Source organism: Typopeltis vanoorti, chromosome 3 (assembly GCF_054136105.1).
Source record: "Typopeltis vanoorti isolate ZY-2024b chromosome 3, IOZ_Tvanoo_1.0, whole genome shotgun sequence".
In the NCBI taxonomy this organism is placed as follows: Eukaryota; Metazoa; Arthropoda; class Arachnida; order Uropygi; family Thelyphonidae; genus Typopeltis; species Typopeltis vanoorti.
In genome coordinates, this window is record NC_143551.1 from 99,435,461 (window position 1) to 99,459,906 (window position 24,446).

Here is a 24,446-nt window from a genome sequence, read left to right on the forward strand (position 1 = left end):
ATCGTATCTGGTTGCCCTAGTATCCCAAAATGAGAGCACACTCCATTCCCACATCACTTTCAACCTTTAATAAGGTCTTATCAGTGGAAACTAGACCTTGGAAATATTAGGAAAATCAACACTTCTGTATACTTTACTTTCATGTACAGCAGAGATTGGCAACCTTTTTTAAGTGAAGTCATTTTTGATCTAATTAAAAAAAAAAAAAAAAAAGAAATCCAAAGAACCACACCCCACAACTCAGCTTAAACTGAGAAGAGGAGGTGTGAAGAGTTTTTAAGAAATAGAACAGAGTGGGAATGTGTTTTACTTAAAAAAAAAATATATATATATATACACACTGAAATATTATTTATTAATACTGTAAAAAAACCTTAACAAAAATCGAATTTGGTACAAATTAATGCGACTTTTGCTGCTGAACTTCTTGAGCAAGTTTCTCAACATCAGGCGAGCATGCTGTAAGTTTCATTTTTAAACATGCTAATGAGAGACTGATTGTTCAGACAACTTCTTGATTTAATTTTAATATAGTTCATATTTGCTATTCCATGCATCGAAAACACAGATATTATTTTGGTCCTGTTTTAATTATTTTATACTCATCACTGCCGCAGCGATGAACCTTCAACACCCTACAGTACATGTGCTCTGCTGGTGATGTACAGGCAAACCAAACTGAGATGTGTTTGCAACGTGCACTTGACATACATGTAGGCTAAAAGTTAAAGCACTGCAATTACATATTCAGAGAACTACATGCAGCTCACAAGCCACACATTGCAGACTTCTGATGTACAAAAATAACTGCAGCAAGCTTTTTAGCAGGAAATTAATTAAATTAGTTATAACTTTTAATAACTGCTAAAACAAGAGACCAGCCTAGTTGGATGACTGGATAGTATTGCCCCTCTTTAATTTATAAGCAATAAGCTTAAATTCCATTGCTGGTATCGATGTTTATGAATAGCTTTTGAAAAGTGCCATGTCTGGTTTTTAGAGCAAGCTTTCTGGATTATTTAACTCCCATCACATCCATGCTGTTAATATTATTGATTAATATGTTAAGATTTATAACCTTTCATGGAGTATTCATTAAAAAGAAATACAGAATTCAAAGCATACAACCCAATTTCATCATAGTGAACTCATAGGGAACAAAGGAATACTTTGTTATAACAGAAAATTTGCTATAGTGAATTGCTTTTATCATATTATGACACTTGAAATTAATGAAGTAACAGAATTTACTACAGCAGCTTCTCTCACTTTATTTTAATGATTACTGCAGTAAGAGTTTGTTGTATAATAAATTATAACATAATTTAATAAAAAAAACTGGAATTGGAATTCCACCTACAAATACAAGAGTCTTTATAAGGGTATTATTTACAACCAAAGATAAGTCAGCCATTCCATATCGAGGTGACAGGGTTTTTTTCATTCTAGTAAACAAATGTATCAGCCTTAAAATACATAATGAGATATTACTCTCGTTGTGGACATCAGTTTTTCTAAAATGCCCATTACAAATTGTGTAATAGACATTTTCAAAATGTGCAGTATCTGTGAATTATCCAATTCACTGTTAATTTTTAATACTGGCTTTCAGGAAATTTCTCATGGGTTATAGAAAGTTATTTCTGATCATTTGATCTTAATATTATAATTCAAATTTAATAAAATAATTGTTGTAATGACTGAAAATTTTGAATTTGCTAGCTTCATATCATATTTGCCAGAATATAATATCAGCTTGCTTTCTGTTAATGGACAAGAGTATGGGCAATATGCATGGTCCATGCAAACTCCATGTATTATAGAGGGATTCTGCATTTTAAAAAAATCTTCAATCTTTATGGTGAAGATATGGCATGAAAGAAACATATATGCAAGAATAACTGTTAGTTAATATGTACTGCAGGGTGTTTCACTCATAGGAGGCCCTTTCCCCTTCAAAATGTCCCACAAGAAGTCTGGGGGAATGAGACCTGGAGACCTTAGGAGCCATATTCCTTTTGAGATTACAACTGACATAGACCAAAAGGTTTGTCATTTGTAACCAGTTTCTTTGAAGATTGCATAAGGTGGCCGTAATTATTATTATTATTATTATATGACATCCCCAGGGAGTCCAAAGACTCATCGAGGGAAGGCACCTACTCTACAACTCTCTGTCTCCACCACTCAATCCACCAACTACAACAAACAGCAACTACCTTCGTCTACACCATCTACCGCCGACCACAATCGCAAACATCCATGCCAACGGCAGGATGGCCACCAAGGTCTCAGTCCTCCAGACTTCTTGCGGGACATTTTGAAGGGAAAAGGTCTATGCCAATAAACCATGCACATCCGCTATACAATAAACCAAACATCCGCTGCAATTGCCAACATCAGCCATGCTCAGCTAATTGAAACATTTGCAAACATGGAGTGCTGGGTTGCTAGGTGCCTGCAGGAAGGAGGCGACCACTTCCTGCAGTTGGTGTGATGCGATATGTTGAACAACTCTCAAGGCATGTACTACCACAATTACATTTGTCTATCTTGCATATTATGTCTGTAATAAACGATAACTCAAGGGCCCTCTCCTATGAGTGAAACACTCTGTGTAATACTTATCAACTATTAAGGATTTTTAGATAAAACATCATGCCTTTTCTATTTTTACTAATTGAAACAATTTGCAAAGCCTGACTTTGAAAAGAATCCTCCTACAGCAGCATTTTCTGACTAACTTTCACATTTTTCTGTGTGGATTCCTTGAATTTATCCAGCATTTATCCATCCATCAGAGCACTTTTGCTGCTTCATCACGATCAGTCACAAAGCTTATGACTTTACATTTGGCAACAACAAACTGTTTGTCCTCTTTATCTATCCATATCCAATATGATCCTCTTGTAGCAAGATCTCATCAGAACTCTTTGTCATTATTCTTCAGCTGTTAATATATAGTACTAAATTACTGAATAAAGACTTCCCTCTAGAAAAATTCCTGTTTCTATCAATCCAATATTGTATTTTATCTCTAACAAATCACTCTAATACCTTTGCCACTACACCAGAAACACTGGCCTACAATTTATCACCACTGATTTGGATTTTTCCTTCCACAGTAGAATTATTTTGCTTTCCTCCTTTTTCAATCAGTTGTTTCTTTTGAAATTCGTGCTAAACAACAAAGTCAGGGAATACTTCACATTAACATATGTGGTGATATCCCATCTAGTCTTGCAGCCTTATTAACATCAAGCTTAGTTAATTGAAATTAGTTAAAATCTCAAACTTCACATTCAAAAACCTCACTGTCTTTCTTCTCCTTTCTCCATCATTCATTCAAGACTCATTCCACTCTCACATGCACAGCTCATCATACCTTGTCTTAAATGCATTCACTGTCTCTGCACTCACTACACATTCAGGCAATGCATTCCAATCATCCACTACACTCCATGCAAAAAATCTACTCTTCATCCCCTTGCTCACATCTGCCTTACACAGATTCCACATTATATACATATATAAAGTATAGTATGATTTCAAGTCATACTATTAAGCAGCATCGCTATACTAGAAAAGTTGCACTGCTTTCAATTATAACATACACTGATTTATGTGATCTTCTGTTTAATCAACTCTTGTTATCTGACCTTTTGAATAGTACTTAATTCTGCCTTTGATCTTAGGACTTTGCTTCAAGTGCTACTTTGATATCCTAGCACATCTAGTTATTCACAGTTACTAGCCTATCGTGGAGAATTAGACATTAAACTCACTGTAATTCATACCAGTAATATGTGATAATTTTTTTTAAAAAATTTAATACATTTACAATTAACAATATAATTTACACTGATAACTTACAAAAGAATGAGTGACGCAAAAAAAAATTAATACCAAAGAAAGGAGCTGGAGAAAAATATTGAGGGGGGGGGGGGACATGCATTACAACAGACTTGTATTCCAAATATTCAAATGTTTGAAAACTTCATTAAATTCATTGCTATTCCCTTTTTTTATTAAAGATATCGATATTAAATGTTATGTTGTGTGAGAAATTCAGAAAAAAGTTTTAGTTCCCTCTAGTAACACTAGAATAAAACTACTCATTAAAAGAAGTTTAACCTTTATATTTTTGAATGAGATCTTTCACAGATTAACTTAATAATGAGTATTATTTCTATTTTTTTTTTCTTTTTCTTCAGTCAATATCCTTCCAGTCATCAACAGCAAGTACTGTTAGTCATGATTCTTCACCTCAAACTGTTCATGCCTCAACGTCTGCTGGTTTGGATGGTGTTCCAGGCAGGTCAATAGATTGTGGAGGAAAGTCTTCGGGACAGCAAGGATTTCTGGGAGGCCTTTTTGGCAAGAAAGGGAAAGGTGCAAGTAAGTCTCATTTAAGGAAGCCTCCTGAGAGTACAGATATTTAATCCCGGTGAAAGATAGACTGTAGTTCTGTGAGGTGCCATCATGTGTATGGCTATCAAAGAATATGCAACCTATGTGGAATATTTCTTCTGTGTTTCATCTGGTTAAGGCTGCAGCCTAATGGTAGTGTTCTCTCATCACAGAAGAAGTGATTGTGCCAAAGAAAGTGTTCATTTCTTGCTCTGTATGTTTCCACCCAGTCCTTTGTAACCAGCCAGCAGTCACACTGAGTGTTGATTGCATATAGATATTATTTTTATTGAGAAAGTTAATATCTATTATTGAACTGCATACAGAAGAAATTGACTAACTGTAAATAAGAGCATGAGCTCATGTAATATAAGAGCCTGCTGTAAATATGTGGATATCACTAGTTAGTGGCATCCTGTATAGGCTAAATATGTACTTTAAGTTGAATTTGTGATCTGTATATGTAATATGAATGATGTAACTGAGATTTAATATATGCCTCTCTTATACAGTTAACTTAGTGTTACTGTGAATATTGACAGTTCAATGTCATTAAAATATCGTATGATGGAAAAAAAAAAATTACTTACTGGGAACAAGTGTGTGTGAGAGAGAGAGAGTTACATGATTTGAATGCTAACAAGCTCAGGTTTATTCTTCTACCCCCATTTATTTTTCTTTCCAGTTTTCTTATGAAATTTCAACCCCCTTCCTTTTACACATGGCAATATATTTAAAAGTAAAGGATCATTTATTAATACCAGAAAGTTTGTGCAGAATATTTTATAAATTTAACCACATTAGTTTTATTTTTGTACTTTCACATTCATTTAAAATTTATAGTTCTGATAATTATTCTACAACATAATAATTATAATTTAACATTATTTGTTATTTAAACTATGAGAGTACATGAACCTAGTAAATCTGTACTGTTTGGGTATCAAAACAAAAATTTGAAATGACATTTATACTAAAATGACTATACTAATTTTTTTTTTTTTACAACAATTATTGGCAATAATTAAAAGAATATTTTGCTTCTGAAGGATGAGCATAACATTTATTATAGGGGTCAAAAACTTCTAATAGTTATTCTGCATTGATAAAAAAAATGCAAAACCCTATCCACTCCATCAGCTCTTCTTCACATCCACCAAATAAAATATTCAATTCAAAATATTTTTAAGAATTTAAAAAAAAAAAAAATCTTGTGATACAAGAATTCTGATAAGATAAAATCGCAAGACAAAGTAATTGCTCAATTATCATTTCAACATCGAATAGCAATAAAAATAAGGTCGACATATATTTAAACTTTGGTTGGACTCTGCATTAATCACTTATTATATTAGTGGCTGTGTCTTGTAACCAACTGTGAAGTAAATATTCTTTTACTGAACTCACTACACATTACATTCTGATTTTCTTTTAGCTTCCCCTGTTCAGCAGACTCCAAAGCCTTCTGCTGAAACATAATAAACATTCTGGCCTGAATATTTGGTTCAGTGTTTAGATTTTGAGGGCTATTTGAAATTGTTATTCAGAAATAACAATTTCTGAATAACATATGCCCTTACCCAATGTGCAGCTAAAAAGTAGTCCAAAATATTGAAAACACTGTTGAATTATGAATTATATAAAGGAATGATAAAATATTCTGATTTTTGTCTTAGACAAATGCAACTTTGCATACTTGCTTTTTTAAGTAGTTCAATATCGATAAAAGGCAAAACTGGGTAGTGACCTTTCCCAAAATGCATAACATGCATGTCCAAAAGGATGTGTGTTTTGCATTATGGGATACTAAGGCAATCAATGTGAAGTCAACAGCCTCTATATAAAAGTAGCCTAGTTGTGAAGATACTTTGCATGCATTACACTTGGATGAAGGATTAAACAAGAATATAATTACCTGTCTAGTTTAATTTGCTGTGTAACCAAGTGAAAAAAAAAAACTTTCTCTAGTTTCACTGATCTGATAGCAGCATTTCAAATGCATAAGCATATCCTCATAGCTCATGCAAAAACTCAAAATACTTTTAGCTTTTGTCAAAAGGTATACAACTCATAAGTTTGCTACTGACTGGGATTGAAATTATTATAGTGAGAGCCATGAAAATCATCTTTGTGATTAAACTAAACAGAAAGATAAGACATGACAAAGAAGTAGTGCTGTCATGCCACTGAAACCTTATTAAAAAAAAAAAATTTGGTCCTTGTCTGTAACGGTCTTTTAAATAGTACAGTACTTAACATAAACATCAGTTTGTCTGCCTTGTGGAGAAACATGGATATTTTATCTTTCTATATAGATTAGCTACCAGAACGCTTTTCAAGGCTTTTAAAAAAATAATTGTTGTTATAGGCAACATTTTATTATGGTATAATAACAAAGTACATAAAACTATTATTAATAAAAACAGGTATCCTTTTAAATATTAATTTTATATTTATATAAAACATTTTTTTTTCTGTTTTAAAAATTACTAGCACTAGTAAATGTCCTTGCATTGACCTTTAAATGATAACTACTTTAACAGTTTAGTAACAAATGTTTAATAAAAAAAGTTGGCAAATATATTAATCAATTGGGTTTATCAAATTAATAACTGACTGACTCCTCTGCTTCCAAAAAAATAGTTGTCTTTCCAATCAAGGCATCACCCTCTTGCTTATACAACTTCTAACACTATATAAATCCAACTTCTGCCTTGTTTTAGAATATTTCTCTCATAATTGCTAAAGACTTCGTTTCAGTGATGTAAAATTACATAGAGTGGATATTAAATCCAACATTATTTCAAAGCCAAATGTTTGTAGAAACTATGAAAGTTTCTATAAACTTTCATATCATCTGCCTCTGTTCTACTTGGACTACTTAAAAGACATGGATGCTGCCCAAGCATCCATATACTTGCCTTTTTATTAGTCCATTTGATAAAGGTTTCACTGGCCTGACAGTTGTTTTGAACTAGGTGGCTCTCTTCAGAGATCAGGCAGAAAACTTAAGTGAGCAAAAGAACATTCAAAGCCAAATGTTCTACAAACATTTGACTTTGAAATAATGTTAGATTTAATATCCAATCTGCCTATATACACCAAAAACTCCCTGAAAATGCTTGATACTATGCAGAAGCTAGCATTCCATTTAATTATAAATGCCTCTATCATATCACAGATGCTCCAGTCACTTTCTCAAAGACATGCAATTTCTGCCTTATGCCTCTTCTATAAGTATTTTCATGAGGATCATTGTGATCAATTGTGATCATTTTCCCTTAAGTATGTACATATATGAGAAGTTGCTGATAAATATTTGTTCATCTACAAAGTTTTAAATCTGTTGAAGTAACTTGTCCTCCTCTTTCATATCATCTGTCTGTTCTCAATAGAATCCTTTTTTACATCTTTTATAAGGATTGTATGTTTTAGGTGTTTAAAAATGTATCATCAGATTCCTTCTTTCTTCTTAACCACTTGTTTCACAGCATCTTATGTGTAGGATTGAGAAAAAAAGAAAAAAAAAGTGCAATCAAAATAAAAATACAGTATTAACTCTCAAAATCTTCACCTTCACTATTGGAATTCATGAACACAATCTCTCCAATAGATCTGTATCTTGATCTCCAAAATCCATTTACTGTAGAGGTATGATTAAGAGCAACAATCCATTTTTAACCAAACTAAAGAATTCAAATAAAGCACATAGGGCCGACAAGCCAACTATTTTTAGACTTAAAAGTAAATTTAATAAATAATGAATTTAAGTGCTAAATAAACAGGTGGAAGTTTAGTGCATGTAAACACATAGCTAACTTTAATAAACAATTATTTAAAGCAAGATATCATTGGGATTGCAGTCGGTAGGTGTAAAGACCTTCAGTGTGGTTTTGTGAAGGTCTAGAATAATACCAAACATGATAAGTAATAAGAAAGAATGAAACAAAATTATACAAATATTCCTTTTAATAAGAACATTATAGATATGTTGATTCCAATTTTGCTGTTAGCTATAGCAATGTCTGTGTATCACGATGCACAGTATATGCAGGAGTGATTATCAGTTAGTGAATGATAGCAAGATTACGTATACTTCAGGATTGAAAAAGTGGATTTGGAGATATGAGTGTTGCTGCAATGTTTCTCAATTTTTGTGTGCATTTCTTTGTAATGAAATCTGAACAAATCCTCTCTGGTTTCTTTACTGTTTGTAGGAGTAGCTCTATGTATATTGCAAGGACTAGTTTTTGATAGCTCATCATATACTAAATAAAATTATGTCATGGACTGACAGACATATTTCTACTCTACATGCTTTTTTTTTTTTTAATTGAATGAATATTGGTTTGAGTTATGCATTGGATGTAAAATGTACATCTACTGCATTGTATCTCCTATGCTGTGCTCTTGTTATGATCCGGCTATTTAGCCCAGTCACTTTTTATTCAGAGCTGACATTCTCTAACTAGTTTGTTTTGCAGGATGAGAAACTTAATTTCCATATGAGAACTGCTTTGCCCACACAAATAGCATTGATTTGCTATACACTTTTATGTACACTGATTTGCTTTATGGCCTGTGTGTGTGAATATATATATATATATATATATATACATATATATATATATACACACACACACACACACACACACACGATGGTGTATACTTCCCACAATGAGTGCGACTCCAGGAGGTCTGGCATTAATAATATTTACATACAAAATATTACTATGCTAATATATCTGTATATTAACATGCCAAAAGCTTACCAAAACACAGTACCGATGTACAACATACCACCATAGTACATCACTGCAGGAGGAGAACGTGGCTTTGATGATACTTTTCATCACTGAATTTGCAAGTTCAGATTTTATACTCAGAGTCTAAGATGACTCCTAGTTTCAGCAATCTTTTTCTTCTTAACTTTCTTAACCCAAATATCATCTTACACTCTAACATATATGGTATATAAAAGCTTACTCAACTTCAGGAGAAAAGTCCCATAAAAGTTCTTTGCATCCTGACCACAATTCAATTGGAGGCATTTCCTTACCAGAGGAAATTGCTGATAATAAAGTTACTGAGACTCTTGCAGTTTTCAGAATGTTAAAATTTTTGCATATCTGCTGCATTTCAAAAGCATTTTCAGTAATAAATGTATGAGAATTCAATAAGATAGACTGTAATTGCTACATATAAATAAACCTGTTAGAATATTAGGAATATTTTTGTGTAATATCCAGATACCACACCATAAGTTATATTTATTAATGGCAAAAATCAGATAATTTCTATAAACCTTAGTGCAAGTGAAGAAACTTCTCAATTGAAGGAATATGATCCTTCAATTGAGAAAGACCAAACTTCAATTCTTGTTGTGATAAGAGGAATCTTTATATATGCATTATCACTTGATGGTAGGCAGTTGATCTCAAATGGAGGTATCAGTTTTTTCTCTTAGAAACTTAGGTTTATCATCCTGCATGTAGGCAAATTGGCCAGATTACATGAATAGGTCTTCTACCCTTGCAAGTAAATAACCACTCAAGGAAAAGAATGAACACATTTGCTAGAAAGATTAAGGACATACCTTATCCTTTATTGCAAGCACTCCTTTTCCTTTCACTTTTATATGTGTGTGTGTATGTATGTATATATATATATATATATATATATAAATGGGAAGGTGAGTGTATATACTCACTTTCCCTTCTTTTTCATACCCTTGCCACAACAAAAGCAAATTTATCTTCCTTGGCTAGCAAGGAAAAGTAATATCTCGAATTTCTGAGGGACAACTTACTGTCTCTAGTATTATGTATCAGAGGGCTTACAATGATTAAGAGTCTTGGACTTGGTCATGTCATCAGAAGCTGCTGTTATTAATGAAGTGTTCAATAATCTTCCTCTAGTTGATGAGAGTGACCATGAGGTGATCAGCAATGTTGTGGCTGGCCATATGAGAATTTAGAAAAGGAAATATGTAGAACTACAAAGCCAGTAACTGAGAAGAAAGACTGCGGCAACAGCATGAAATGAGGAGTTAGGTAAAAAGGTAATCAGTGCTCCCTGGATGCACATCAGGAACTATTTAACAGCAATGTCTGAATATGGTCAGGCATAGCTCCTGTATCTGGATGTACTCATAAGTTAGGAAGCTAAATAAGGTAGATGTAAACTGGATGAATGGAAAGATCAAGTATGTAGTACAGAAGAAGACATGAAGGCAGTATAATTATTATTTTCCTGACCCCCACGGAGCCACAACACTCATTGTAGGAGGTCAACATTGATTGACACAAAGTATATCATACCACTCCTTAGTCATCCATAGTCTGCACATTCTCTACCCACTCAACAATGCATTCCATGCTCCTAACACTCCATGCAAAAAAATTACTTTTGACCCTTTTATTCACCACTCCCATTTGCACCTTCCAAGGATGGTCCCTTGTCCTTGCTCATTCTACCATCTGAAAAACTCCTTAGTTAACACATGACAATAATCCTTCAAGAACTTAAATGTCTCCATCATATCCCCCCCCCTTGCCTTCTATCCACCAAATTCTGCAGTCTGGATGCCTGTAGTCTGTCCTAATAATCAACACTGTACAGTCCTGATATCATTTTTGTTAGCCATCTCTGCACCCTCCCAAGGTTCCTTATTCCCTTCAAATCCTGGAGACTAGATCTGAGCACAGAAATCTAGATGTGGTCTGATCAAAGCTTTATACAATGGGACTACCACACTTAACTCTTGTGGTCAATGTCCTCCTCAACATTGCAGCAATTCTCTGAGATGTCTCCACAACTTTTGTAATATGTCCTTGGAACCTCAAATCTCTACCCACAATCACCTTGAGATGCCTTGCTTCCTCCACTTCCTTCCAGTATAATCCCCCTTCCAATTTAGTATAAAGTATCCCATCTGTGGATTCCAAATTTCTAAACCTTACATTTAGTTGCATTAAACTGATATCCCCATTCGTTTGTCCACATTTTATATATATTCAACTTTATATAAGGAATATAAAGAGCAGACTAGGAAGGCGATTCAGTTGGTAAGGAAAACAAAGTGCACTATGAGCGTTAATTAGCCAATCAGACCAAGAAAAATCCCAGAAATTTCTTTTGATGAGATGTGGCCAGTAGAAGAAAGGATGATTATGACATTAAGAGGTATTAAATTTGAAATAAGCAAAACAGTCATATATACACACACACATGCAAGAATTCCTGTAAATGATAATGGATGCAAAGCAAAATTTCTAACAAGCAAAGAAACAAGTATTGTATAATCTATTAACTTTCTCCCTACATGTTTCAAAAAACATGCCTTAAATGGGAAGATTTTTTTCAAGGTATCTGGATCCAATTATCAGGAAAAATATATTATGAAAAAGAAATATTGAAGGTTGGAATCCCCCCCCCCCCGTGGCTCCCACCTTTTCTGGGTGGGAGACACAAAAACCAATAGTACATTCTTACCATGGATGGGCTAAACACTTTTTTGGAGACTAAACATAGAACCTTTCAAGCCATTTCAGGCCCCTAATAAGTTTGGCAGAAGTCTCATACTGGATGATGAAATTCATCTCTTACCTAAAGATAATCACAAACATCCAAGCCCATGGCAGGATTCAATCTGCAGCCTGTTGGTTGGAGAGTAGATTTGCTAATCACCAGGCCAGTAAATTCATGTAGCAGAACCAAAAAGGAAAAAGATATGTTGGAAGAATGAAGAATTGGCAACAAAATTAGTATTGTAAAGCCTTAAACATACTCCTTATGGATTGCTGAGTGCAAATTTCATCACCTCAATTACAAAGGAAATGCCACCTTAATCACTCTTCTCTGGACTAAGGAAAGCCATTTGCAAAGCTTGGTGAAAAGGAGGAGGGGGGTAATATGATTGAGATATAAATTGATAAGGTGTAGGCACCAGAGTAAATTGGTGCCAAAAAAGTTCACCAACCAACAGAATTTTTACTAAATGGAAAAGAGAAGTGTTTGGGAGTGGGGGATTGGTGAGGGGAATGGATTACCTGAATGCTGTTTAGTGTAGAACAGAGTGAGCTTCATGCATGGTTTGATGTGAAATAATAAGCGCCTTTTTTCCCATGGTGAGTCTTTGACTCTACAGAGGAAAAGACTCACCATGATGATAATAAAATCGAAGTATGGGGGAAATATAGTAGTTATATAGAAAGCTTTTTACATCATTGCTATTTGATAACATCAGGAGTTAACAATATGCTATTAACTGAAAAAGGCATTTCTTCTATTAGTAAGCGCAAGAACAGTGCCAAACTTGATGTCATCCTGAAGATAGTAAGGTACGTTGTTCCTTATGTGAATTAATTAATAAAAAAATAAAAATTATTTCCCTTTAAATACTCTGTAATCACTTTTTTGCGATCTCTTTATTATATAATCAAAGGTTGATGTATGGTATGGCCTCTATTATTTCTCCATGTTATTCTGTGTTGATCTTGTGATTAAATATATATATATGTATGTATGGGAGTTGGGCAAATGTCTTATTGTTAATTAACTTTTTGAAGATAATGGGTGGCCAGTATCATTCCGTTAGCTTTCAGTGAGAGATCTGTGCAGAAATTGAAGTAATATTTCTATCTATTAAATGCCTTCTCAAATTAAAAAAAAAAAATGATGCATTTTTTTTTTAATCTAATATACAGGTTACTGCAGCAAAACTGCACATTAAGAAACTCATGCTTACCTCTGTAGCAATTGCATTTTCACCAATCCAACTTTATGTTCTTCTTCTCCATCAGTTATTTTCTGTCCACTGTTGGAACCTTATATTCTGACCGTAACCGATCTTTCCTACACCCAGAACCGTAACTAGACAAACACAAAGTACAGGACCCAGGAGGAGGAGGAGGGAGAATGTCAGCTGCCATGTTAAAATTGTAAACTGATCCACCAAAAACTATACTAAGAATATACAGGGTGGTTCAAAATTCCACATCCAAACTTTGAGGGGAGGCAGAGAACATCAAAATCAACCATATTCACACAGGAAAGCATGATCGGAAATGCCACCCCAAAGTGACGTGGCGCTGTTCGCCAGCGCTCCAGGTGAGCAATTGGAGCTTCCTCTTCAAGCTTTCGACGTCGTACGAAGAACATGCGTCGTTTTACGAAAGCTGAGATGCCAGACATGCACCTCATTTACGGGTCAGCTGACGGTGACGGATGAGCCGCCGTACGAATGTATCGCGAAAGGAACCCAAACAGATGTGTACACCCTTAAAGCCATGGTGTACGAAACGCCTGTTGCATGGACCTCATGGCAAGAATCGCCACTGCTAATATCCGGGAAACTCCAGGTATTTTCGAAAATGTACGGCAATCAATGCGTCGTCGGTGTCAGGCGTACATCACTGCTAATGGTCGTAACTTTGAGCACCTGATGTGAAACCATATTATGTATCCAACTACTATTGAACAGTTCAGTTACGCCTAATAAAGTTTTTTTACACTACTTACTGCCTTGTGTTATTTCTGTATCTTTGTGTCCCTGTTAGTACCTTCGGGTGCGTTTCCGGTTATGCTTTCCTATGTGAATATGGTTGATTTTGATGTTCTCTACCTCCCCCTCAAAGTTTGTACTTGGAATTTTGAACCACCCTGCAGATATAGAACAGTCAGTAGTTCAAATTTTATTAAAATAGTTTCAAAATTCACCGCAGTTCTCTGAGTGGCGCGGCGGAACAGATGTTCATGCTCTGACGTTTAAATGAATAAAGCCGCTTTGTAAACGACAACTGACAACCGTTGTTTGTTAACTGATCGGATTTATGATGATTACGTTTTTGTAAAATAAGTGCGAATGATTTACTTAGTATGTTATTATGAAAACAGGTAATATTTATTTATTATTCCTTATTTCTATAAAAAATTAAGGAGCTCAAAAAAGAAACCTTGCACAGGGCACAAGAAAGGCCAGTCACAGCTCTATCACTCCTGAAAGCAAACTAGTCAATGGTTAAATACCATTGTGCAGGATTTCCACTTTCCACAATTGCGCAAATCTTCCATATTCCTCCCTCCCTTTACTACACATAACTAAAACTCTCTGAGATTGTTTATGGTGTGTGCTGCTGGCTTTTCGTATTCCATTTTCTTCCTTACCATACCGGTCATTTTTGTTTTGTGCTTTTTACAACTCACGCAACTGCTATTTTCCTGATTATATTTCCTCTGCATGCAGTTCTGCCCAATATGTTTATCCTCCGTAATGCACGTAACGCAGTCTCGCATACTAATTCACAGTTGATCTCCTTCCCATTTAGTTGCTCATGTCATGATATGCACCCAAACTGCCTTAGCCTATCCTACTCTCCAGCTTTGACGTTCCACATACTTCCTTATCTTATTGGATATAATACATTTGAGCGACCGCTACCCATGCCATAATCACCAGAGGCAGCATGGATACTGCAGTTACTGTCACATCCTCGATCACTTGCTTTGTTATGTAATAATTACTAACAACTTGAGAAACTCGCCGCCCCTGTTTTCATAAACTCTTTCCAACACCACGTTAAAATCTATGATTACCTCCGGTTACTTGTTGTCTTATTTGTCTTGCCATTCGATAAACTAAAACAATCATCTTGTTATTTCGGTTCTTAAAAATGTAAATTCCCCGCTGAAATACCAACAGCGCCACTAATAAAAATAAATAAATAAAAGCACTAATGAAAAATAATATCCCCAAATGGCAGCTTCTAAATCGCATCTTATGTTCTTTCCACTCCCATTTTCACATAGGAAATGGCTTTTAAGATCATTTAATTATATAAAGGATCAGTAACACGCCAAGGGAAAAAGAAAAAGGAAAAAAACACAAGAAAAATTTCCAAAAATCTTTCCTAATTAAAATTCATAGGGTATTCTCACCTTATGATTAGCGGTTACATAAGGTGAGAATACCCTATAGCTCCCGGGAATCACGCCCGCCGTGAACGCAAGGCGAACGAAGTGCTGGGGCGAACCGAGCGCTGCTTCGTTTGCCCAACCCGGGCCAAAAGATCATGGGTATCATGTATTGGCGATCACTGCAGATGCTCAGTCACAGGTCGTATGCGATGCGTAGTGTGTATTCTCAAATCGTCTACTCAATTCGCCCCCCTCCCCCAAAGATTAAATCCTGAGTGCGCCACTGTACAAGATAATACAAAGAGTATTTATCCCAGTTCCCGATATCTGTTTCATTAAGCGCCTCCATTGCGCAATTGGTAAAGCAACGGGACATTGCGCTATATTGGAAACTGAAATTGATGGCAGTCGTAATGTATATTTAGAGGATAAGTAAATGAGACGGTGAGTTGTCTAATCTGCCCTCCCACGATGAGTCTAAAGGAGCTCAATAAAGACTCCTTAAAGGTGTCACGTAATTATTATTATTATTTGTTCCGATTGTCTAACTACTCACCAGGGGCGAATGCTAGTCTTGAAATTCACGCTTGCTCTTGTTATCATTCAGGGAGTGAAAGGTGTGATTAGCGAAATAATGAATTACTGACCATTTAAAACTATATATTCAGAAATTTATGTACATTTAATCATACAAAACAACTTTTGTTTTACAAATGATATTCTATCTTTTTCAATTTAGCTACTTGAATACAAATTCTACCCTACGGTTCTTCTTTATGAACTGGTCAATAACATCGTCAGAAAAAGTTGGTTGTAACTTAATTTTCCCACGCACACTTGTAAAGACTGGCTAGAGCTACGTTGACTGCGTCGTCTCACTCTGTTGCTTAACAGGGAGACGACGTGAAATGGCTATGCGCGCGCATGAAATCACAGTGCTGCAGCGAGGATCTGGAAGCTCCTACAACCGAGCAAGCCAAGGTAGCTTTGACTAGACGAGCAAGCATCGGCCTTCGATACACAACGCAAAGCTCAATTATTGCCGCGCAAGCTTAAGACGTCTTCTGGCTACAAAAATAAAAGCCTAAATGGAATGCTTATAAATGCATGCATTTATTAACAAATAAATATTACTTCTTTCTCAAGTAATGAGCTTGCGCAGCAAGCATGGAGAATTCGTCCCTGCTACTCATGTGCGCAATCATAAAAATTAAACTTCAAGTGGGGTATCTGAAAAACGTAATTTGAATTTTGTTTTCTGAAGGAGTAGCACGTGCCAGTGGCGCACTCAGGAATTATTCCTGACTGGTGACATGAATAATAGGTGTAAAAGAACTGACGAAAATGATCAAAGCTCCTGTCCACGAGATATGAATGAGGTGGAATAGAAGTATGAAAATCTGTTTATCGTTCGTTTTTAATTTTCTCTCTTTTTCTCAAGTCCAGATGATGACTAACTTCCTATTCCTAGGGACCACAGTGTCACATGTATTGTCATTCGATATCTTCAGGGCAAAATAAAATACAAAATAACACAAAGGAGAACATACTGCAGATGTTAGAAAGGTGTATCTCACTCTGCGAAGTAGAGGGTAGCCAAAACAAAATACGTTATGGCCTTGACTCCCATGGGTGGCCTTGCTCTACTGTCATTTAATTGCCATAGCCAATGAAATGACAAAGCGAGGCTCACGATTAGTTTTCCAATAATACCAGATAGGCAGATTATAGCTGATGCAACGAGGCCATAGTAGTTTGTTAATTATATGCCAGTTTGCATGTTTTGCGATTCGCAAATCTAAGTTTCCAGAAGTTTGGAGGGATACTTCCACATTCATAAGAGACCAACTAATTCGTCTTTAATAGTCAGATACACTAAACGCCAAACAGGTGATTGATACCTAGGTACATTTTAATGTTATGGTTGAAAAGGGTGCCAATATTGCCTTGTAGCAGCGTTTCCAGAAGAAAGATCGTTTTATATTTAATTTTCGGAAGTGGGCTAGCTACAAGAATCTTTTCTTATAAATATAAAATCACCTATCGCATTTTATTCCCTTATAAGGAGTAGGCAAGCCTTTGGAGACTGAGTGGGCAGTTCAACCTCCACCAGTAGTCAGAGATAGCTAGCCCAAGACTCACTAATTATGAGTGGCAAACAGAAGAATCTCTCTTGCCCATGCTAGAGATCGACTAACTCGGGAACTGGTCGAAGAAGGGTTTAGAAAAAGTTCCTCCAGTCGGCGTGGAGGAACTTGCGTTATATTGGAAGTATAGCGCAAGAACTTGAATTTAAGTCTATCTTCGAGCGGCCTAGCATAGAGGATGCAAGCGCCATTCAAGCCTGAATCTTTTCTTTGAAGCGAACAATTAGACTTTTTTTTTTTTTTTTTTTTAATCCTAAAGATTTGGATTTGTGATCTGCAACTCAGAAAAATCAACCTTACACTTTTTAGACAGTAATACCAGTTAAGGTTTGGGATCATAAGATGGCAATTTTTTGCTCTCTCTCTGTGTATTCTTGAAAATCAGTAGGTGTAAAAGAGTTCCACCTACTCTGTTTGGAAATAAAAAGGCGTTAGAAGATTTATTTCACGGTCATCTTATAAGAAAAAGTTCAACACATTCGGATCAATGCGCCATCTCCCAGATCACTAGTGAAGATAGAGACGTTTTATTTTGTAGTTTTACGATAATCAAACTTCCACCCTACTCTCCTGATCATGCTTCATCTGGTCATTTTCTTCTTATTGAAGCATACTGGATCACCCAGGAGTTTTTAGTTTTGGCAGTGAGTAGATTGTTTTGAAAAAAAAAAATAAAATGATTTCATTCAGTCCAATCCGTTCTACGTAGGCCATGAAATTTTCATTCACTCTTCTTGTACATTATCCACTAATGAACTGAAAATACTCAATTATTCTTGACAGCAGCATTATTCCCAGAAGAGTGATTGATATTCGATAAAGTGGAAAACCAGTCACCGTTCAACTTTGGAATGCCATCATTTTGCGAGCAAACAAGTGAATTGAGGCGCTACGGCACTGCTTGATTGCCACTCAGTCGAATTTTATTTATTTTTTCTGCAGATATGAAAAGTTTGTGCACCACTAGGTTAAGTATATTCAAAAGGTAAGATGGTTCTAATGAGAAAAATGTGCACTTACGCATTTTCTGTTGTTATGCTAATTTAAAAATACACTACAGAGATCTACTGCGTTTTCCTTAATAATAATAATAATTTAGTTTCTGATCTGAAACATAAGCTAAAGAACTCGCACCCATCTCCTACTGCAGCAAACTATTTTCATGAAGCCAAGTTCAGGTGGAAAATTTTGGAATAGCATAAAAACAACTCAACGACAGCACCCCCCAATTACGGAGGATTTTTTTTTTTTTAAAGCAATCACAACTAACTTCAGAAAGTTGGGTACATAGGAAGACAAGTTGGGGGGGGGGGAGGATTATGGAGCTATATTTATATTCTTCGAAGTGTTGTCTATATGTAGGTGTGTCCCGAGTGCCTGTGTGTTCATGAGTATGGTACAGACCACTTTTTCAGGATATTATTAGAAACAATAGATGCTCCAAAGTGGGAATGCGGTCTTCGACGAATCATCATTTCCACCTGGAAGTCAGATATCGTCGGCGTCGATGCTAAGTCGGACGCTCTCCCTAATAGAATTAAAAACCAGATAACAGGTCGTTTTTGTAATCCTATTAAGTGCATTCCTGTACATAAACCAGCCGAAGCCTTTACCAGTTACATCATTCTCTCACCGAGATAATTAGGATGCAGACAGTGTGCGTCACAATCGTCAATGAAGCTTTTATATTGTCGTTGACATTTGACCCCGAACATTAACGAAGAGATTTTTACAGATGAAATTTAGCTTAATAGTGCACATAACGGATGTAGTATTTTAGTACTGAAATACATAAGTAGCTGGAGAGAGTTTTTGCAGGAAATCGTAGGTACTTAAAATCATAAACAAACTTTATGATTGCTCTATGGGCAGCCAAATTAGCAACACGATACAGTCGGTATTCTCTCCTTACAGAACGGGGAAATAGGATGGGACCAAGGTCTTATCAAGGTCAGTTGATGGAAAACTACCAGAAATCAAAAGGTTAGAATGTTTGCTACCCTTTCTTTGCTTTCTGTCATCACGATCTCTAGATTTTTTTTTTTTCATTTTTAATTCTAAGTTCAGCAATTGCCTGCACTACTACTTAAGACATCAAAGACCTGTCTCTTGAGAATTTACTTTTAAAAGATTTAGGACAAGACAACATCGTTCACGTCCTTTCTCTTAAAGCTATGGCCTGGTTTTCTTTTAAGCAAAATAAAAGTGCATGTGTATCATCTATTATAGCAGCATGGTGGGAGAGAGAGAGAGAGAGAAGGACACATTATAAGTCTAAGCCTGTTTTGAATCACAAACGAGCCTGAAATCCATTTGAACCTGCACAAGCTCGATATGCTGGGGAATCGACTTCACGAAATCCCGAAAACACTTCACAGGTATCTTACCCTACATACCTGTGGAAGGATGTCCACAAATGTTGACCATGATTATAATATATTATAACTCTTCTGTGGATACCTGAAATGAAACACAAAGTTAGACTTCAATGCATAACATATAGAAAAAAAAGTCAATGAACAACTTCAATATGTGCTCCGCCGGTAACACGTCTAGGGAGTGTAATGTCCGGTGACCTCAAAAGATAACATTTGGTTGCATCTCCTGTAGTTGGGGAATGGCATAATTAATGAGCATGTCTAAGTACACATTTCCATTAATTTCTTTTTCAAGAAAGAAGAAAGGGCCAATCGCTCGATTATGCATAGTCCACACCACACACATTGAGTTTTGGACTAGCTCGAATATGTTCTCTTATGGCATGTGGGTTTTCAGATCCCCAGATCCTTACATTGTGTCTGTTGACTACTCCACTCATGTGAAATGTTGCCTCATCAGATAAACAAACACGCTGCAAAATATCATTATCCTCATCGATGCGGTTCAAAATGAGGTTAGCAAATTCTTCACGTCTTGGACGATCATCTGGTTTTATCTCCTAGACAATTTGGACTTTGTACGCAATCAATTTCAAAATCCACAAATTTTAAAATTTGAAATTTTAATTGTACGCAATTAAAATTTTAAATTATAAAATTGTAAAATTGTTAATCGTTTGTAAAATTGTTAAAATATTACAGCGAGTTGAAATCAGGATAAACATTTGTGGACACCCTGTATGTGCTAGCAACAGGTCCTTACTAGAACCTTTTCGTTCATTTACTTTTCATGGGATTGATATCCGATGACGAGACGACCAATCCTTAAGGAAAAAGTCTCAATTACGTTTCTGGCTGTCCCTTAAAGAGAAGATACGCGATTTGTAACATGAGTGTGCACTGCGTTCGGGGTAAATGGTCAAGATGAATAGTGTATTTTTAGGCAACTCCTTCATTCATTCATACTACAATGGTATTAGTGGAATCCAAGGAGTTCCAGGAAAACAATCATAGAAAAGATTTTTCTTCTCATTGTTCATATTCATTAAAATGTTAAATTTTAACATTAACTTCTTTTAATGAAACATTAAACTGTAACGTTTCTTTGAAAGCTGTTCATTCATTTCGTAAGGAGAGACGAATGGATAGAGAGATATAATGACGTTTATGTGTTTAAAAATACCTGTCTGGAAAAAAAAAATTGCAGTATATAGAAACTTCAACGAATATCAGCTAAAAGACACTTGAATACGGAACCTGTTTAGGAGGCGATACTTGTAACAGACAGACCTTTCATCATATTCACATGCGTGGGCGTTGTCAAGAGTAAGAATGGAAGAAACGGGTAATACTTTTTTGCGAGTTTAGTTTTACTAAGTGAAATTCAAAAGGAAGCATCACTTCTTTGAAGAATAGTTATGGAATTTAGAGCTAGACGTTGATATTCTGAAAAATTTTATTTTTCAGTTTTGGTGGTTATCGAATATGAAAGAGGAATGGTGTACTGTCCTCCCTTTTCTCATCTGTTCAGTGCCGCCCCGGTGAGTAAGAGACACCTTTGTTCAAATTTATATTTCAGCGCCCCCCATAAAATAGAATTTGCTAATTAGAGAATTGTATAAAAATTGACTGTTATTTATCGTCTTGAAATGGCGACACAACCTGCACACCTGCATCTGTTAAACATAGCAATACCAAATTAAGAAAACTTTCAATGTGCTTTCTATTTAGATGAGATGTAATTAGTAAACCTGTGGATTAGATTCAGAGTAACTAGAAAACGTTGTTCATATAGTGGAAGAACACAGATAATATTCACACAGATTATTACTATTCAGAATTACAGACGAAGCAACTAAGGCTATGAAGCCAGTGTATTATGTCTATTAATTGCGAATGTCTTTTCTTTTCTTTTTTTTTTTTTCCTGGCTGGTTTACCTCTTCTGAGGAAATTTCCGAGAGGAAACACTCTAACACCTTACGAATCAATCAACTCACTCCTAAAAAATAGCCCTTGGAAACACGCAGGTTCTTAGCGACCTACGTGTAATTCGAGCAGTCGTTTCAGCCAGAGAGCATCGCCTATACCGAGTGAGCTACAGAAATTGTAAGGGAAAGAATATGTGGAAAAACAGATCATTATAAAATATTCTGTAGTGCTGATGATGAATGAAACTTCTCTTAACGTATATCATCATTATCAGGTAAAGCATTTATGAAGTCAGCTAACATCACCTGATGAAACAATAGAAGGAATTAAACGATCTTGTTACAGATTTAAATTTGTCAAAGCAACAATCTGAGCAACTTAGATCCGTCTTCAGCAGGAGAGCTTATTAGCTCCAGGAACGAAAATTTCTGTATTTAGAAATCATAATAATCTAAAAGCAATTTGGTAACAGTGCCTCTCGCACGCGATAATTATTAAGGTGATTTGGGAATATGTCAAGTAGATGCAAGTACTACGGTTCAAACTTCCATTAGAATACTTATGATTGCTAGGTACGCTAGAAGGATTTTTAAAATATTACTGCTTTTTGTGGCCCAAAGAAATTTAACACCAAGATGAGAGAAAAGAAGACAGAGAGAGAGAGAGAGAGATTTTAAAATCAATAATAGTATTTGGCCAGCTATCTCTGATTGGTTATGGTGGAGATTGACTACTCCTCCTCAGCAGTGGCGGCTCGTGGATTGAAATCGTGGGGGTGCTTTCGAAATATACATACACACTGTAAGTACAGTGTGTATGTATATTATGGTAAAAATAAAAAAAAAATTAAACATGAAAAAATATTGCTTATTATCGATAAAATTATACAGTTTGGTATAATTCAAAATTACTTAAAAATAAAATATTCTTTTTGTTTTGTTTCATGAAAAAATATTGTTTATTATCGATAAAATTATATAGTTTAGTATAATTCAAAATTACTTAAAAATTCTGAGGTCGTAATTGACAATAATTCCAATAATGTTCTAAAATAAAAACTGTAACAAATGTTATATCACTAATCGTAATGTCCAATTATTTAAAGAGACGGAGTAAACACGATAAGCACTACGAACACTCTATTACTGGCGCAAACTGCATATAAACAACAGTAGAACTGCGCGACGGATAGTGCCGCATTACGCTAATAGCTCGCATCTCACTATGACGTGCATATGCTTGCGCTCATATCAATATAACAATGTGATAAACACAGTGCTGCTACTGTCCTTCGCCTTCCTAAGTGCTACAAGAAGATCCTATATAAGAGAATTGTATAGGATTGTTGATGATAAAATTAAATATTACAAGCAAATATAAATAAATATATTTATATAGCGAGAAAAATTGGGCGTGCTGCAATGCCTATGCACGAGCCGCCCCTGCTCCTCAGCCTCCAAATGTTAATTAGGGGAATTGAAAGGCGTTTGCTAACTTTTTCGATTATATAATATAATGATTATATCAACCTCGGGTTTGACATACTTGTCACAGAGAGCTGTGATGTGCTAAAACAAAACATCGTTTTTTTTTTTTTCCTTTTAATTCTACACCCTAAAATATGCAGCATCCACCTATATTGATACCGATACAAAATCCTTATTGAACTGTAACATATTACACATCTTTAAGTTGATACGACACTGTACTGCATAATCATTTATTTGTATGAATAAGTGTCAAATTGCAGTTATAAATTAGAACGGAGCTAAAATACACAGTAGCAGTCTTGGGCAGTTTACATGAACTGTGTTGCCACTGAATTGAGAATTTTAAAAACAAACATCCATAAGATTCGAGACAAACCTAGTTTATTTAATGCCATTAGTAACATAACTTTGCATCGTTTTGCCACGAACAACGATTAAACCAAAAGCTGAAAGCTTTGCATAGTTTAGAAACTTACAAATTTCGTTAAAATTTCCTATAAAGGAGTTATGTGCGTAGGGACAGATAAAACAAATCAAGTAAGTGTTTGTGCATTTACTTAAACGCGCGTATGAGATGGACTGAATGTTCTCCAGCTACACATTATATCAATATCATATTCAGAGGCTTGGAACTCATTAATTTGTAACATGATAAGGAACTGACCAAAAAAAAGTTCCACTACATAATTAAATTTAGATCAATATTAGGTTGTTAATTCAATGTTTAGCAATTTGAAGAATTCCAACAGAGAAGAGGAAGTTTTAATGGGATATCGCTTTATGCTAAAGTAAAAGTTTCTGTAATAATAATAATAATAATAATTTACTTATTTGTTTTAACTATATATTTGTGGATGTTTCCAATATCTACATATGTACAATAGCCCTGAGTAACATTATGTAACATTCCGAGGTGTTCTTTTACAAAATTCAGTCCTGAAGTGCATCCTTTTCTACAATGATTACTAAAAAAAAATAATAATAATTAATTACTTTTTTTATGAATCTGATCTGTGGTTTATTTTATTTAATTAGTAATTAAGAAAGTTAATCAAAGATGTCTTAAGATATATCAGTCCAAGATTATCAATAATAGGGATTTTTTTTACAATGACGTAACTTTTGTTATCATCCACATAATCAGTTGAAATATCTTTATTTTAGTTGATACAGA

General features: G+C 35.1%; 1 protein-coding gene across 10 annotated transcripts in view; it reads left to right on the top strand.

Moving 5' to 3' along the window:
- LOC150108412 (IQ motif and SEC7 domain-containing protein 1-like) overlaps positions 1–4,926 on the top strand; it is a 627,659-nt gene extending 622,733 nt beyond the window's left edge. For all 10 annotated transcript variants that reach the window (XM_090390759.1, XM_090390766.1, XM_090390761.1 and 7 more), the window contains one exon: positions 4,215–4,926. In XM_090390759.1, coding sequence (XP_090246885.1) covers positions 4,215–4,442 — 228 coding nt within the window. In that variant the 3' untranslated portion in view covers positions 4,443–4,926. The remainder of the gene's footprint in view (positions 1–4,214) is intronic.
- Positions 4,927–24,446: the final 19,520 nt, after the last annotated feature.